This window comes from Pieris brassicae, chromosome 3 (genome assembly GCF_905147105.1).
Source record: "Pieris brassicae chromosome 3, ilPieBrab1.1, whole genome shotgun sequence".
Classification (NCBI taxonomy): domain Eukaryota; kingdom Metazoa; phylum Arthropoda; class Insecta; order Lepidoptera; family Pieridae; genus Pieris; species Pieris brassicae.
In genome coordinates, this window is record NC_059667.1 from 3143061 (window position 1) to 3159963 (window position 16903).

The 16903-nt window shown below is 32.5% G+C and overlaps 1 protein-coding gene across 2 annotated transcripts; it reads left to right on the top strand.

Moving 5' to 3' along the window:
- The first annotated feature begins 789 nt into the window (after positions 1-789).
- Positions 790-15387, top strand: LOC123707434 (TATA box-binding protein-like 1). 2 transcript variants are annotated; one of them, XM_045657475.1, is made up of 5 exons: positions 790-1109; positions 1391-1806; positions 2631-3232; positions 9178-9272; positions 14774-15387. In XM_045657475.1, the coding sequence occupies exons 3-5, from the start codon at positions 2646-2648 to the stop codon at positions 14986-14988; spliced, it is 897 nt and encodes a 298-aa protein (XP_045513431.1). In that variant the 5' UTR covers positions 790-1109; positions 1391-1806; positions 2631-2645; the 3' UTR covers positions 14989-15387. The 2 variants fall into 2 exon arrangements, with proteins under 2 accessions (XP_045513431.1, XP_045513430.1); XM_045657474.1 differs by lacking the exon at positions 1391-1806 and having other exon boundaries at positions 791-1109.
- Positions 15388-16903: the final 1516 nt, after the last annotated feature.

Genomic DNA, 16903 nt, shown 5'->3' on the forward strand with positions numbered 1-16903 from the left:
TGTATTTAATTGTATTTATATTTAAATATTTTTTTAAACACATTTCTTCCCTCTTTCCTCAAACTTAACGCAGCCTCGCAAACTTTATAATAAACATTAGTTATAGCTTAATAAGTAAATGAGTATAAATAGTATTGTAAAATTATGGCTTTAAACTATTTATAAAATTAAATTAGGCTATGCTGTTTCTTGTTTTTTTTATCGCAATAGTTTGAACTTCATGCCAGTTTGAAGTAAGAAAAAATAAACAAATACATCAGGAAACAAACAAAATATTTACATGAACATATTAAACATTAGTATTATTATTGATTATGAAAGAAGATAATACGTTATAGATTTCAGTAGAATTCGATACATGTAGTAATTGTAAAGAATTCAGAAAAGAGGTGTCATGAATATGCTGTTTGAGATACATCAAGCTCATCAGATACATCAAATTATATCGCATTTAACTTCATATTAAGTAATAAGAATAAATAGCTATTAGATTAATATTATAGAAGGATAACAATTTATTTAAAGAAGTATTCCAGGAAATATTATTTAAACTCTGTAATAAGATTTTCTCACAAAATATAATTTAGAACTATAAATATACAATATTATGACATTAGATTTGTAGCCTCTCAGTTTCTGTGTAAATTTATATTGCCTGTGGATATGCAACATTTTCATTCGCATTTCAGACAACTCCATACAGAAATCTTTCCTTCCATAGACAAAGATCTGTGCACTATTCGAGTTCCTTTTGTTTCGATAGTCTGAAGTACTGAACATTGAATGAAGGATATTGTATGATTCGCTGTAGGAATTCGGATGGTATTGAAAAAAATAAAAAAACACTTTTGTTCTCGTCGTTCGAATCGAATAGAACATGGCGGTGCTGAGCAGGACGTGTTGAAGATTACAGTTTTTTGCATTCGCGATTAGCAATATCAATAAGCAATATTTATAGTAAAATTTTGCCATTCTGTGAATTATTGTTACTATTTTTAGTTCAGCATAGTGTTCTAGACATTTAGAATTTTTCAATGATATTGCAATGAAAATTATTACTTCACTGGTGGTGTAAAAATAATTGTGACAAATATAGCACATTATTTCAGGTAATTCATTGTTTCATTAATACTCGGACAGATTAATTTTTATCCTCTAAACATTATACTAAAATTAACAGAACCATGAATTATTAATCATGAGAAACTCTATTTTTGTCTTCAAATTTTGTATGTACTTTGAAGTACCTAGATATGCAGTTAAGCAATTGTGAGGTTTACTTCATGGATATGTAAGATATGATATCATGATTCCCTTCAGTCAGATAAATTATCCTAAAGAGATGTAACGTGATGTCCTTTGTGTTTAATCACGTGTGTTTTAACTTTAGGTCGTTGGTAAGGGGTCAATAACTGGTGACTATTTCGGTATTATAGCAGAACTGAGGTCAAAGAGGAGGATTTTTATTTCTTAAAATATGCTAAGTCATTACTCATTCGCCAGGATGTTATAATCCCTTGGCTAGGGACCATCTTGTTGAATGCAACTGCATTGTACGCCTGGCGAATTGTGTTCGCGTGGAGGGTGCGGGGTAGTTGAAGAGGAGTGCGAGGGGCGGGGTCGTCCGGCAGTCAGCTGTGCGAGTGTCATGTTGTCGCGTCGTAATGCGCCGTGGGAAGTGCCCTAAATTATATCTTCTCTATTGAATTTTGGCGAAATTCAAATCAAGTCCATGGAGATCGTTGACCCAATTTTTTTATGAATCACAATCTCATTACTTCACTTTGATTAGTTCAGGATATCAGTGTGAGTTTGTTGAACCAAGATTCATCTTAATTTTAAAATTATATTTATATTGTGATCATATATGTATGTATAACAAACTGAACTGTAATATTAAATTGATATAAGATCATTATATCCAAGAGATATTCCACATGCTTGATTAAAATGTGAAAAAACATGTTAAAAATTTAAGTTATTATGCATGTATGGCTTTGTTGCATAATATATTGTTGAGCATTTTTCATTGTTAAAATGTTTTCCTTTAGTGATTGTTGTGCAATCAAAAAATTCAATAAGCGCTTGTACATTTTATGACTGAGGGTTGCTGATAAACGGCCAATGTGATTGAAAAACTTAATCAACATTATGATTTCTATGAGCAATTATAAATTCATTTAAAGGTTCAGAGTTTCATCTTAACCTATCTCAATGCACTTGTATTATATATATATATATCAATAACTGAAAACATATAACACAAAAATATCTAGACTCTTTAATGTCCTTGTTATAATAATTATAATTAAATGAGAACTATTTTAATAGTTTTGTAAATAATATATCTTTAAAATTATTATTTTATTTCCAAAGGTCATTTTATTGTATACTTGACTGGAGGACAGAAAGTTGTGTAATCAATTTTGAAGTTTGGCCACACCTAATTCCCATATCAAATTGAATATGCACATCATTGGATAGGAAATAGGGACTTCCCTGTCCATTAATAGGACACATCCTTTTTATACAATGAAATATTGTTTTACATTTGAACAATATTTTTATTATAACTAGTTTAGATTGATTAGTAATTTGTCTGTGTGTGATGAAGTATTCTATAATTTCAGGAAGCCGTGGAGGTCATGGCTACACTCATCCAAGAGAATGGTATTAAAGAATTAAGCAAAGCTACACATGGAGTAGTTAGTAACCATGGAATGTCTAATCATACACATACAATGCCTAGACACATGGTACCCGACCATGAATATTGTGAAGCAGGTAATCCTGGACAGCCACCACAACAGGGCCTGGATCTTGGAGATGGAGTTCAGCCAATGGCACAAGAGGAAGAGGAAGAAACTCCTGAAATTGACATAGTGATAAACAATGTTGTGTGTAGTTTTAGTGTTAAGTGCCACCTGAACTTGAGACAGATTGCGTTGAATGGTGTGAATGTTGAATTTCGACGTGAAAATGGTATGGTGACTATGAAGCTGCGACGTCCTTATACGACTGCATCAATTTGGTCGTCTGGACGCATTACATGCACAGGTGCAACAAGTGAAGACCAAGCTAAAATAGCAGCAAGGAGATATGCACGGGCACTACAAAAGCTTGGTTTTCAAGTACGCTTCAGGAACTTCCGGGTAGTCAATGTTCTTGGGACCTGTCGAATGCCCTTTGGAATTAAGATCATAGCATTTTCAAAAAAATATAAGGAAGCAGAGTAAGTAATGCTTTTCTATGTACTATACTATAAATAACAGTTTCAAAAATAGTTCTTCACATAAATTAATTTTCTAATCTTACCTATAATTAAGTAATATTTTTCTAATGTACAATTTACTTTTAAATATGGATTAGAAGAAAAACATATCTCAATGAAGTTCATTCATTTCTTTAGAATGTATCTAATAAATAAAATTAAAAAAAGTTAAAACTTTGAATATATACTTGAAGCCATAACCTTATAACATTATTTCAAATAATTGAAATGTACTTGTCTATTAGTTGTCAAGTAACAAATAGGTGCTAATTTTATATATTTTATACCAGAATAATTGACAGAACCTTACAAATTACTTATTTTAAAATATTGTATATTTATTATGTAACAGTTAAACATCAATAAATTATCAGCTACTTTTGCACTTAATTTGTTTAATAGTTTGTTTTTATAACTTAACACAGACTATTACTAATTGAAAGGAGATTAGTATCATTTAGGGAAAATAAGTCTACATTGTTTTTATGTGACAATGTATCTCTTGTCTCTGGGACTCAATATCTAAGAAATTCCTCAGTCAGTAGCAAAAATTACATTACCAGCACCTTTTATACTATCAATGTTAAAGATGAGACATAAAAAGTAAAAATATAACATTTTATAAAGATTTAAAATAAAGTAATAACATAAAGTAACTATAAAAAAAATTAAAGTACTACTAAACCAAAGTAATTTCATATAGATAAACTAGCTGACCCGGTAAACTTTGTTTTGCCATGTAAATACTTTCTAGAGATGTAATTTTAATGTCACATAATATTAAAAAAATTGCAATCAAAATATTTGGGGTGGATACACTCTATCACTTAGGGGTTTAAAATATATATAGTAGCCGATTCTCAGACTTACTGAATATGCATTAAAAATTCACAAGAATCGGTCGAGCCATTTCGGAGGTGTATGGGAACGAAAATTGTGTAATAAGAATTTGATATATATATATAGATAATATGTTAGTCATAGACATAATATAATAAGCCTAAAAAGTTTTGGAATCTTTTGTCCTTATTACTCTTAGTACTTAGTATCAACATTACATGTTTAAATGTCAAACACTCTAAAATGTTCAAATGACTTGACTTTGATTGGTTTGCTGTGTTGTCCATACAATATAATATTTCCTTCCATATAACAATAATTCGATATAACACCTGAAAATGTGAAGTACCTTCATTTTTAACCTCTTTTTTTTGTTTAGACTAAATAATAATGTTACAGACTATCATTAATTTACTTCCTTAAAACTTTTAAAGCTCAGAACTTTTAAATAAATAAGCACTGAAAGATATAGTTATCTATGTTTGTTAGTAAAAAATTCCAATTTTTTCATTATTGTCCGTTAGTAATGACAATGAAAATTAATCCCTTAATGTAAGGAGGTATCCTTAGTAGTTGCTTAGAGTAGTTACTAACTAGACTGGCTTGTCTTGTCCATAAGCTAAAGTTTTTTTTGCTTTGGAATATTTGTATTTATTTCTACACATGCATTCATCACTTATTTTACGACACATGCATCATCAAATTTGTACATATTAAAGTAATAATTCATATTTAATATATACATATGTACAGAAGTTATTGTGTTGATTTTAGGCTTACAATAAATATGCTCTGTTTTGTAGGCCAGTATTTTTATTTTGTAGAGTAGGCTTGATAAGTTATATTTTTTAAAGGAAGTAAGATAAATTAAATAGGTACATCACAACTGAGGTCAAAACATTGCAGACACATTTAAAATAGCATTATATACATTAGCTTAATTAACAAGTCATCCATAAAGTATTTATCTCATTTCATTGTATTTTTCATTGACTAAAGCTTTTAAATACTTCTACTATATATGTTTTTGGTTTTGTCCATTCTGTGGTGTCCTTATGCCATTCGAGGGTTTGTTTTGTTTGGTCTATGTGTCTTTTCTTTTTACTGTCATGTAACAAATTGAAATGAATTTGCCTTCCCAGACTTTCCAATACGGGGAAAAACTTTCTGATTTTGCTTTAATATAAATTTGGCTTGTTGAGATAATAATTAGTTTGTACTCATTGCGAGTGTGGCTAGCGACAAGATCAATGTAAGCAACACTGATGTTCTTTAGAAAACGATAATAATTGTAAGTTAACTTTAGTTAGCATTTTTCTTTCGCATCGCGAACCCGGTCTGTTTTAAGTGTATTGACTATAATCAAGCTCTCGACTCTTAGGGTAAGAGTCAGAGTTGAGACTGGGCGCTTAGTCTGTCACCCCAACGTCAACTGTTTTGGATTTTGATATATACGTTCGCGTTTCTGAACCTCGTTCCGAAGTCTTGGGGACCGTTTTTATGGTAGCTTTTTATTATGGAAGAAGATAATACCTTACCTCGCCACCACCTATCAGAGAGTTAATGAATTAGTTCACCTAATATCAATAACCATAATAACAGTATAACCATTCTAAAACAATATGATTTTTCTTAATATTATGATTTCGTATTAAATATTATGTAAACTTACATTGATAAAAGTACAACGTGTACCATGGTGAAAATAATAATTTATTAATTTATGCATTGAAGCCATTAATCGCAATATAATACGCAATGATAAATCGCTTACTTTAGAAAGTTTTTAAAACTTATATATTTTTAGACTCGAAACTATTAAATAGTTTTGCTACGACTACGTTTTGTTTTGTAAGCGTAATACCGCCGCCCATGGTAACTTACATTGCCAGAAGGCTCGCAAGTGCTTTGCCGGCCTTTTAAGAATTGGCACGCTCTTAATGAATCGTGTGTCGTAATATTACTTCTGGGCATCTTTACTGAAGTCATTCTTGTTCATGGTTTTTTACTCTTATAAAACATTTTAAGCGATAGTGTACGGATTCATTGCTAGACGACAGTCTTTATATTGCAATGACCGGTCGTTATTGGTACGAGTAGATTATAGCACCTCGTAGATTAAACTGTTTGCGTTGTCTATAAATAAATTCTAGAAAATTACGATTCGAGCCTAAAATTAACAAATTATTAATACACACACGTACATTTTACCGAGTTACAACATTATTAGAATGTTGCTTAAATTGCTGATTAATAATATAATATTACTAAAACTATAAATTCGACATTTTTTCATATGTGGTTTTCGCCATAATAGACTACAGCTTGATGAAAATGTAGAAAGCTCGCTTTAGTAACTGATTCAGACATTTATAAATAAATTGAAAAAGAATCCCCTCCTCAACTATAGGGCAAGTATGACGTAAATTAAAACTTCAGACATGACCTTTGAACTGTAAAAGTTGGCAAGACAAACAAGTGCCCGAAACAGGAAAACTCAAAAAACGTGACGTTTAATATTGCTACACTTTTCTATAGTTCATTTATTGGCAATATACGGGGTCGTTCAACAAGAGTTAACTGCCATTAAGAAGATTTAAATGAGGTTATCATCGATTTTAATGGAAGCTTAAATGGCCAATGCTACCTACCATTGAACTTGAGGACTAATTACCACTTTCCTTTAGGTTTGAATCGCCTTAACTCCCAGCGTAATGTTATATATACTAAACATTTGTCGAGGCTTAGAATTAATAGTAAAAAAATGGTTATTGAAATGAGCAACAACAGTATATATGGCTAGAAAATAAATAATTTCTATAACATTTGTCAAGAGAGGATTTAACATAGTAACGAGGGTAAAATAGTATGTTAATACCTAGGTCGTAGGAAAACGGTATGTTTCTTAAATTTACGCTACGTCATTCAGACAAAACTTTCGCGGCAAACACCTTTCGCTCATGATAACCTACCTCACGATATTGTTTTCTCGAAGGACACGGAAAACTTGTTTCGATAACAATAAAAAAATACGTTGTAAATTGTGCCGTTCGAACTCGATAAATTGATGTATCTAAAAATATAATTTGTAATTAAGTAAACCAAACCAACCTTTGTGCATTATACAGTGTGCTCCTATTAGCCTTAAATTACAGTGAATAAGATGTAGTTCCATGTTTGCGATATGAGTGCTTAAGAAGTATATCGAAACTGGGTACTATTAGATGACTATCTATGATTCGGCACTTGATTGAAACTTATACGGGTAGAGTACAGGATGCAGATGTATTAGAGAGGGGTTGCGAGTACCGATTACTAGGTATCGGAAAAAGCAACTGTTGCGGGGCTATGCGTGCCTAACGCTCACGCGTGCACACACTTAAAAATGTTGCGATGACTTATATTATTATTAGTTAGTCAGTTTAACACTGATTGAATTGCGCTGATTGCGCAGTCCATTATTTAAAATTTTAAAGCCTTTTTTAATATCTGTCACTATACAATAGTAAATATCTACCCCAATACAAAATATTTGGTCTATAGTGTGTCCCTCCCTCCAGCGTCCGACTCGTCTACCAATTTTTCTGTTCCTATCTCGGGGCTGCCATTCAGAAGTGATTCTATTATTTTTTTATGACTTGCTCTTTGTTAAAAGTTTTAGGTTATTTTTTCTTTTCTATCTATGAAAATAAGGTTAAAGTATATACATTTTTATTATGAATATCGGAGCTTTGTTAACGCGCTGAATTTTTTTGCAATTTTTTGAAAATTGTTATCGGTTTTACGAAGGAATTGCGTTTCTTTTAATTAGGTAATGACGTCGTGTTCTCTTTGTTCAAGTCCAGACAAATATCGTCGGAAACCATATAGAAGAAATGGTTTGACAGCTGTTTTAAGTTTAACATTATAACACACTTTAAAATGTTCCTCGTACACGGGCACAAACGATTTTATTAGATATTCATTTACGTGCTGTTATGGAATCTTTATAAAAATGCGCAAATACAGCAAATTTATTATGCTTAATCCAAACATGTGTCAGACTAAAATACACTGTATTGAATCCCAAATAACTTACCAGGGCCGGATTTAGGAGATGGCAACCGGGGCCCCAACAAATATATTAATATATATTTTTTAATTCCGGCTAGTTAACACTAGTAAATATCTTTAGTTTTGATATTTTTTTTTAAATACTAAAGGAATCTACAATCAATTATTGATTGAATAACTCGACTGAATAAAATTGTTAAAATTTTATTTGGAAAATAATTTGGGGCCAGCGGGCCTCCACTCGTTTGTTGCCCCGAGGCATCGAGACTTCTTAACGCGGTTTTGTAACAAACGTTAAGCGTTTGAATTATCATATTTGAAATAAGACCAACAACTTTTTACTATTTGTAAAAAGTTCTCTTTATGCTTTATGAAATTGTTAAGATGTTCATAGGATTTCTTCTTGCAGACTAATATAAAATTATATTTTTTATCAGTAAAGATGATAATAATGGTCTAAAGTTGAGAGGGTTATAAGGGTTTAAATCCTAGAACAGAATAATAACTTTGTAATATATACATTTCGCGCCTTTTGCTCTATGACTTAAGTTGTCTTTTATGTCAAGTCCGTTTCGCGTTTGTCTTTGCCCTTCTCTCTACTCTGTGAACATTATTAGCCAATGTTTTGTTTTTCAAACTAAATAAAGTCTAAGTTATTTTCTACATATAAAACTAAATTTTTCCATTAAATCTTAACAAACTTATGTAAGGAAGTGTTTGGTATAATATCGATGAAGCAGTAGTTCTTGCGCATGCGATGAATAAAATTCGATTTGGCGATTTCTTGATATTCTAACATGGATCAGATAATATAATGTATAATCCTTATTAATTTCGTTTCCGTATAGTAAAATGTATGTCATAATTGTATTAACATGCCGCTTACGTCTTTTTATATATTATGCTCTTGCTTCCTTCCTTTACAATTTGAGCTTAATAGGAATCTCGTTCACGAATACGTTTTTCAGATGTCAATAGCGATAATATTAATATGAATGTTCGTCTCCTTTCAGCTATGAACCAGAACTGCATCCTGGTGTGACATACAAACTGTATAATCCTAAGGCCACATTGAAGATATTCTCTACGGGTGGAGTCACAATTACAGGTAGAAAAAATTGAATTAAATTAGGCGATTTTTAAAGTAAATTTGCAAGAACTTTGACCTTGGACATTTCTGTGTATGTTTTATTGATCAAATTTTAAAGGAAAATGATGTGTAGACTAAACTAGTATTGTCTTTGGTTAACATAGCTTTACAGCTTTAGAGCTGTGTTGGCCTAGTGGCTACAGTGCGACTCTCATCCCTGAGGTCATAGGTTCGATGCCTATGTGCGCATTTAACATTAGCTTGAACGGTGAAGGAAAACATCGTGGGGAAACCGGCTTGCCTTAGACCCAAAAAGTCGACGGTGTGCGTCAGGCACAGAAGGCTGAACACCTATTTGCCTATTAGTTTAATAAATGATCATGAAACAGATACAGAAATCTGAGGCCCAGACCTAAAAGCTTTTACACATTGAAAGAAAACAATTTTTTAACCGGATTAAAGCTATTTGTATTATTATAAACTTATAATTATATAGACTAAACTATATTTTGCTATGCCACATAAGCTAATGGCTAAAACTGTTACTGACACACGGGTTCCATTTAAGATACTAGTCGTAAATGCTACGAATCGTAGATCTGTTACCTAGCAAATATTATTTATACTACAATTATTACTCCAGATTTTGTATTCACGGAAATGATGTACAACTCCAATGGGTTCATTCACTCGTGTGATAACTTTAAACGCGGCTTTCTCGTTATCTTGACTACCCAAAATATAATCTAACTTATTTTAACGATGTATTTTACGTAATTTGTTCATTTATCACCTTCGATTCGGTTTACGAAAGAACTTGCACAACACAAGATGTTCTCAGAAGAACTGGTTTTGGCCAAAACTGATTGAGTATTATGATAAACGAGTTCGATCTGTATATCCATACTTGCTCACCTCAAATCAGTTATCCTTTAGGTGTTTATAATTTATGAACCTTTGAATTTGTTTCTCTTCGTATTTGTTATTTTTATTTATAACACTTCGTTGTATTAAAATAATGCATAATAAAAATTGAAAATAATTAAATGAGGACGGCAAAAGTGCACACGAATCACGACAATTTTAAATCAGTCTCACGTCAGTTAGTACGAAAGTTAGGGATGCTATGTGGACAGGTAGTGTTTGTAGAGTAGAAATTTAAGGGAAGATAGAGAAAGAGCTAAGCTAATAGGGACGGGAAGTGAATTCCAGAGACCTTTAAGGATCCGCCAAAAGAGGATTGCGAAAATCAGATGCGATGGGTTATGTTAGCCTATAAGAGCTTGTCATTAAATCTTTTATTTTATTTCTCGTATGAGAGTGGCGAGCCTTGGGTAGACTCCATCATCATGATTCACCATGATAATACGTAACGTTCCCACAGCGTTTCACGTTCCTATTTCACCGCCACTTGATGGGTGAAAAGTTCGCTTTTCTTATTTTTTTAAATTAAATTACAATTAACAGCATATAAGACTAAGAGTCGATATGGTTTACAAAAATTTTGTACAGCTTATTGCCAGTTCTTTATCTACACCCTTTAATTGAGAACTGTCAGTAAATGTAAATTTAGAATTTTTTCTGAGTTTCTTCTTTTCTTTAAGTTACCTACATGAATAAATTATATTTTCATACCAAATTGTGCTTTACAAAAGCTATAGTATAAAAACACCAAAATACGTAAAGCAGGGCGGGCGTAATAGATAATATTTGACATTCGCAAATTTAATAGCGAAATAATTTACTTTATTTTTTTATGCAATAAACAATTTCTGTTTTAAAGACAACTGAACGTCACAATCTTGTAGAAAACGTTACGTTAAACGATACGACAATAACTAAATAGAAAAAATCATTATCAAAATTATAGTGCCTCTAAGTAATCTTTCAAAATAACTGAATTCGATTGTTTGAAATTCGTATCGATTTACTTTACACTTTACTATGAAGCCACAACTGACAGATGTCAAATGTCATCTATGATCTATGAAATCTAAAAAGGAAAAGGACTACTTTAGACTATACAAATTTATAGAATTTCGATTTCATTATATCCGTTACTGGATATTAAAATGTATCCACAAATATCACCCGCCTTTTCTTGCCGGTAAAATTTTTCAATTGTAAGCCTTCATGTCACAGGCTAAAAATAAAATAAGAGCATTGTATTGTAACAAAGGCTTTGTCGAAAAGGTCGTAAAACGTGCGCCAGGACCGAGTTTAAAGCCTTACAAATACGGTTTTATTAATTTATTAAGACCTTGTCCAAGTATTGTTTATACAAAGTATTTGATTTCAAGATTTTATTTACCTAGCTATACTGCTTATACAAGAATTCTTTGTCCATCATTAACCTTATATTTTTATTTATTTCGTAATCCTACAGATTACATTAATTATATAGAATAAAAGCAATTATATCTATGGGATATGGGCGACGGCGAAGGCCGAGGTTGTTTGCCATACCAAGAGGCAGAACCAGTCCTTTGTACAACAGATCCCGTTATCAAGGCCTCGACATATTTATATGTTTGCAGAGTGAATTCACAGTAGCGATATTGTGTATATTATGTGTTTGATATTATATACTTTATTATATTTGATTTGATCTTTTCTGCACATTATATTTGCACATTTTATTTATTAACACTTCGTTACATTACAATATATAAAAAAATTAACACAATTAAATCAAAAGGAGGGCAACTGGCGGCCTTATCGCTTTCGAGCGATCTCTTCCAGGCAACCACTGTGAGTAAAAAGAAAAAAATGTATTAAATTACATGATGATATGATAGGCAAGAAGTGCAAAAATACGTGTTATACACATTTATTTAGACAATACTAAATAGGAACAACAAAAAAACAAACTAAACTATTATAATATTGGCATTGTCTGTATTATTATATATGGATAATTGTATTTATTTCTGGAATATATAGTATATACAAAATGGTTCAAACATTTTCGAAAGGAAAAAGCCAATAAAAAATATTAAATACTTTTACCTCATTCGGCTGTGATGTGTGATGGTGTGAAGGTGAGAATGTACGTGAGGGTCTGTGCTAATGATGAAATCTATTTACTAAAATAGTGGTCGTTGTAAGTCGCTGCGCGATACAAAACTTAGTTATTTGCATAGTTGATGCGTGGTGCGTGAAACAAAGCCCATTAAAACACAAATGAACTAAAAAATCTATTAAATATACACAGTAGAACCCGTTTAAGACGATCACGCTTAATACGATTTCACGTATAAAACGCCACTTTACGCCAGTCTCGCAACTTGCAACTTGCCGCTCATCCCGCTTAAAACGCCCGAACCCTGACGTACTGTTGAAAGAAGACCCCAGATACTGCAGGGTTTTCCTGGTAATTCTTGCATTGATGACAATGTAGCACCGTACGAAATTCAATCAATTGAAGATCTTATTGAGGATGTGAATAACACACAAAACGAGGCCCCAAGTGATAATGATGAAGATGCAGATGAGTCAACTTCGGTTTTTTCAAACGTCTCAAATCAATATCAGCTGTTAATGATTTAAGAAGCTATGTAGCTTCTTTGGATCAAAGCGAAGATGCACTGCAAAAGTTGAATTATGTTGAAAATCTCTTGCATCAAAATCTTTCTTTCAAACCAAAATAAGTGATTATTTTAAATAATGTGATTATAATTACACTACGTATTTAATGTAATTTATAATTTAATACCTATATATACTAAAATTAGAACATAATAATATGTAGTACGTATTATTTTCCCCATCCCGCATAATACGATTTCTCGCTTAAGACGCGTTTTTGGTATGGTCCCTGAGGAATCGTCATAAACTGGTTTTACTGTACTATGTTTACTATATATTATATCATAAAAAGCCAAACGACCCAGTCAAACGACCCTCAGTAGAAGGCGCACGCTCAGGCCAACATTGCTAAATCATAAAATTTTAACAAAACGTATTTTAACGTTAGCTACCTGCGTATTTCCGGAACTAAATAAAAAATAAGTTTTTAACATGCTTTTTATGTTTCCTTTAGTGTACGACGTGATATTGTTTTGCAAATATTAATTTTGTTTAATATATTTCATAGTTATAGGTTTCTTAGCGAGTTTGTTGATCAAATATTTACACGACACACTTCCTGATTTACACCAGAGATCTGTTGTTAAAATATTAAGATCAATAATTTGTCTTCTAGTTACGAGTGATTTAAATCTTAATAAATTTGAATATTTGTTTACTATATTGAAAATTATATTAATATGACTTTTTTATTTCGCTTTTTTACTCGATTATTAGCTACATACCAACATATAGAACATTTTGCTCTGCTACATGTTCTGTACTGTTCTATCGTTTTTACGAACAAAAGTTTTCAATTTTTTTTCTCATTTTTATCTCTATAACTTTGTAAAAAAAATTTATGTAATTTTGAGCCTAGCAACATATTTTGTCATTTATTTTTATTTATATAGATATATCAAATAAAATCAAAATTCATTTATTCAGTTGTATCACTTTGAATTGTCAACTTTACCGCCTTTTCGGAATCGCGACCAGCACATGTGGAGAAACATACAAAGGCAAGAAACTCGAGCTAGCTTGTTTTTTTGATCGTTTTATGTTATTTACAATTATTATATTAGTTACAATTAAATTAATTAACTGGAGCAAAATTCTTTTTAATGTCGAGTTTTCCTAGAGAGTTCCTGTTTTATAATTTTCTTAAATTTATTATTTGATAAGTTTACCACAGCGTTTTTTGTGTGACAAGCGTACCGTTTGACCTATGAATTGATTACCTTGGAGCCTAGTGTAAGAAGAACGAGTTCGTTCTTATTATGTATGTATGTTATAAATATGATTGTCACAATTTTTTTAAACAAGTGTATGTTTTTATTTGCATATAATATTTTATGTCCTTATATAATCACATTGTAATGATACACGATAAATAAAAATATTATTAAGTGTAATATTATTATTAAATGTAAATAAAAATATTACCGATGCAGCCGGGGCGTATTTCGCGACGCCTGCCATTCGCGAACTAGTAGAATTAATTAAATGTATATTGTTTTTATTTTTGGAAAAAATGTGGTATAAATAGTCCCTGGACAATATGGCAGGGGAGTAGAGGGTTTATCTATTAAAACAAAAAAAAAATGATACACGATAAAAAATATGATGAATGTCTTAATTTATTTAATGTTCAATGTCTGTATACACAATTTCTCGAAACTGTACGTCCAATAACAAGTTTCGAGACTGTTTATAATCCTAACTGACCATCGATTTACATAGATGTCTGTGCCAATCAATGCTGATATAAACTATGGTAACCCCATATAACATGACAAGACATCTTACCTCAATATACCACTCGTGGCAATAACTCGGCTCTGTTTTGTCTGCCTGTAGAATAAATGATTTTCTAATTGAAGATCGATTAGCGTCGATTACAACTTGAACCGTAATTATTATGTAAATGTTAATAGTTCCGAAATTTCCAGCCCGCAGCGTGAACGACGTACAGTCAGCCGTTGAGCGCATTTTCCCACTGGTGTACGAGTTCCGTAAGCCTCGTTCCGCAGCCGACGAAGAGGCCCTTCGGCAGAAGCGTGCGGCCCGCAACCGTCCACCAGTGGACATCCAGCCCCGCAGAGAGAAACCTCAAGACAACATGCTGCTTGTCACCCTCTCCGAAGAAGAGAACGAATGGGAGTGACCCGCTACCACCCAAATACACCAGTTTGAGCAATAACTATCGGTTGTCAATGAATTGTCCGTTCGGTTCATGCCAAAGATATTTATTAGGGCGGGTGCTTCAGCTTCGTTCGAGCCGCGGCGACGCTTTGACTATTGCGATCGGAGGCGTACTCCGAAACGTGAACTGAATTAATCTCCATGCTTATTTCTGATTAACTTGAGAAACGTTTTGGAGTACGCGCCTCGGTGATCCGAAACCAAATCGTAGAGAATAAATCTCATTAACGATACTCAGTCTTTTCATTTGCCGTTTCGTAGTGATAATAGTGTTCACAATTGTTCTTAAGATGTGATGACTGAATGATGTTAGATTAGTGATTGTAAATACAGCTTAGACATTATACGTTTCAATAAATGGCTTGTTTTATTTTATTCTTTATTAATAAATGTTACAAAGTTATTTGAGAATACGATACTTAATATCAATAAGGGGTGTATGTAGTGATACAATATCTAAAGGGGTTTATTCAAAGCGTTTGAAGCATTAATAAAAGAAGCATTAATGAATTTTAAATGTATGAAAGATATAACAGATAGTAATACCAGTATGTCTTAACCATCGGTTCCATCCCGTTCCCAGGGATCGAAGCTTGCTTTTATAGCAGTCCTCTTAAACGTCTTAAATTGGGAAAGCTAATAAGATAAACTTGGCTAATAAAAAGAGTTAATCTGTTGATTCGTGAGTGTCATAGTCGTCGCTCGTGAACCGTGGATGTGTAGGGCGCGGTGGGCGTGCCAGTCTCTGCCGATACCTTGGATTGTGGCACGTTGGAGTGCGTATGTACGCGCTAAAGTCAACGACCGCCAATCTTGGAGTTCGCACTGCTGTACCTAGATATATTCATAAGTATTAAAAAAATATGGCATCGACGTGTGACTCTCATCACTGAGGTCGTAGGTTCGATCCCCGGCTGTGCACCAATAGATTTTCTTTCTATGTGCGCATTTAACATTAGCTCGAACGGTAAAGGAAAACATCGTGAGGAAACCGGCTTGCCTTAGACCAAAAAAGTCGACGGGGCGTGCGTCAGGCACAGAAGGCTGATCACCTACTTGTCTATTTGATTAACAACTGATCATGAAACAGATACAGAATCTGAGGCCCAGACCTAAAAAGGTTGTAGTGCCATTGATCTTTTTTATTAAAAAATTATAATTTGTAGAAGGTTATCAACTGGTTCGAACAAAGTCTAATTAGTCGTAAAGTACTTGGTTAAAAACGTAATCTTTTGAAGTTAGAAAGAGCCTTCTAAAATGTTATAATTTATTTGGAAATAATGTTACATTATTATTCAGTGGGGTTCGAACCCAATTCTCATTAATTTGCGACCAATATCGAGTGTAATAATTAATAAAAACTATTGATTATATTTGTGTAGTGACGTCTAAAGCTTGTGTTAGCTTTTTAATTATGATATAGAGGCATCTATATCCACATTCACATCGCAAAAAAACAATGTTAATCGCCTGATTTCATTCAGATTCAATTCAGAAAAAAGGTCCCGCTTGTATGTTTAGGACATTCACCTTGTATCATAGGCAACGTATTTTCAATGTTAACAGTCTTGGGCCTTGTTCTTATTGATGGATTTCGCGCAGTTCGTGATGGTAAAGCCCTAAGAAGCGGTGAAGCGATGGGTAAGGACGGGGAAAGCATCCGTGTAGCTAGAACTCGACGCTCGGGTGAAGAACTAGGAGATCTAAGTGAGATAAATTTTTGCATATGAAGACTCGTTATTTCCATTAATATCGGCAGGTATCTTGGCCACATTTAGGTGACCATGTAAATATAATAGAGAAAAACCTAAAAATTATTGCGCATTGCGACTTGCCAATGTACAGCTTGGAAAGTATTTAATTATATAACTTACAAC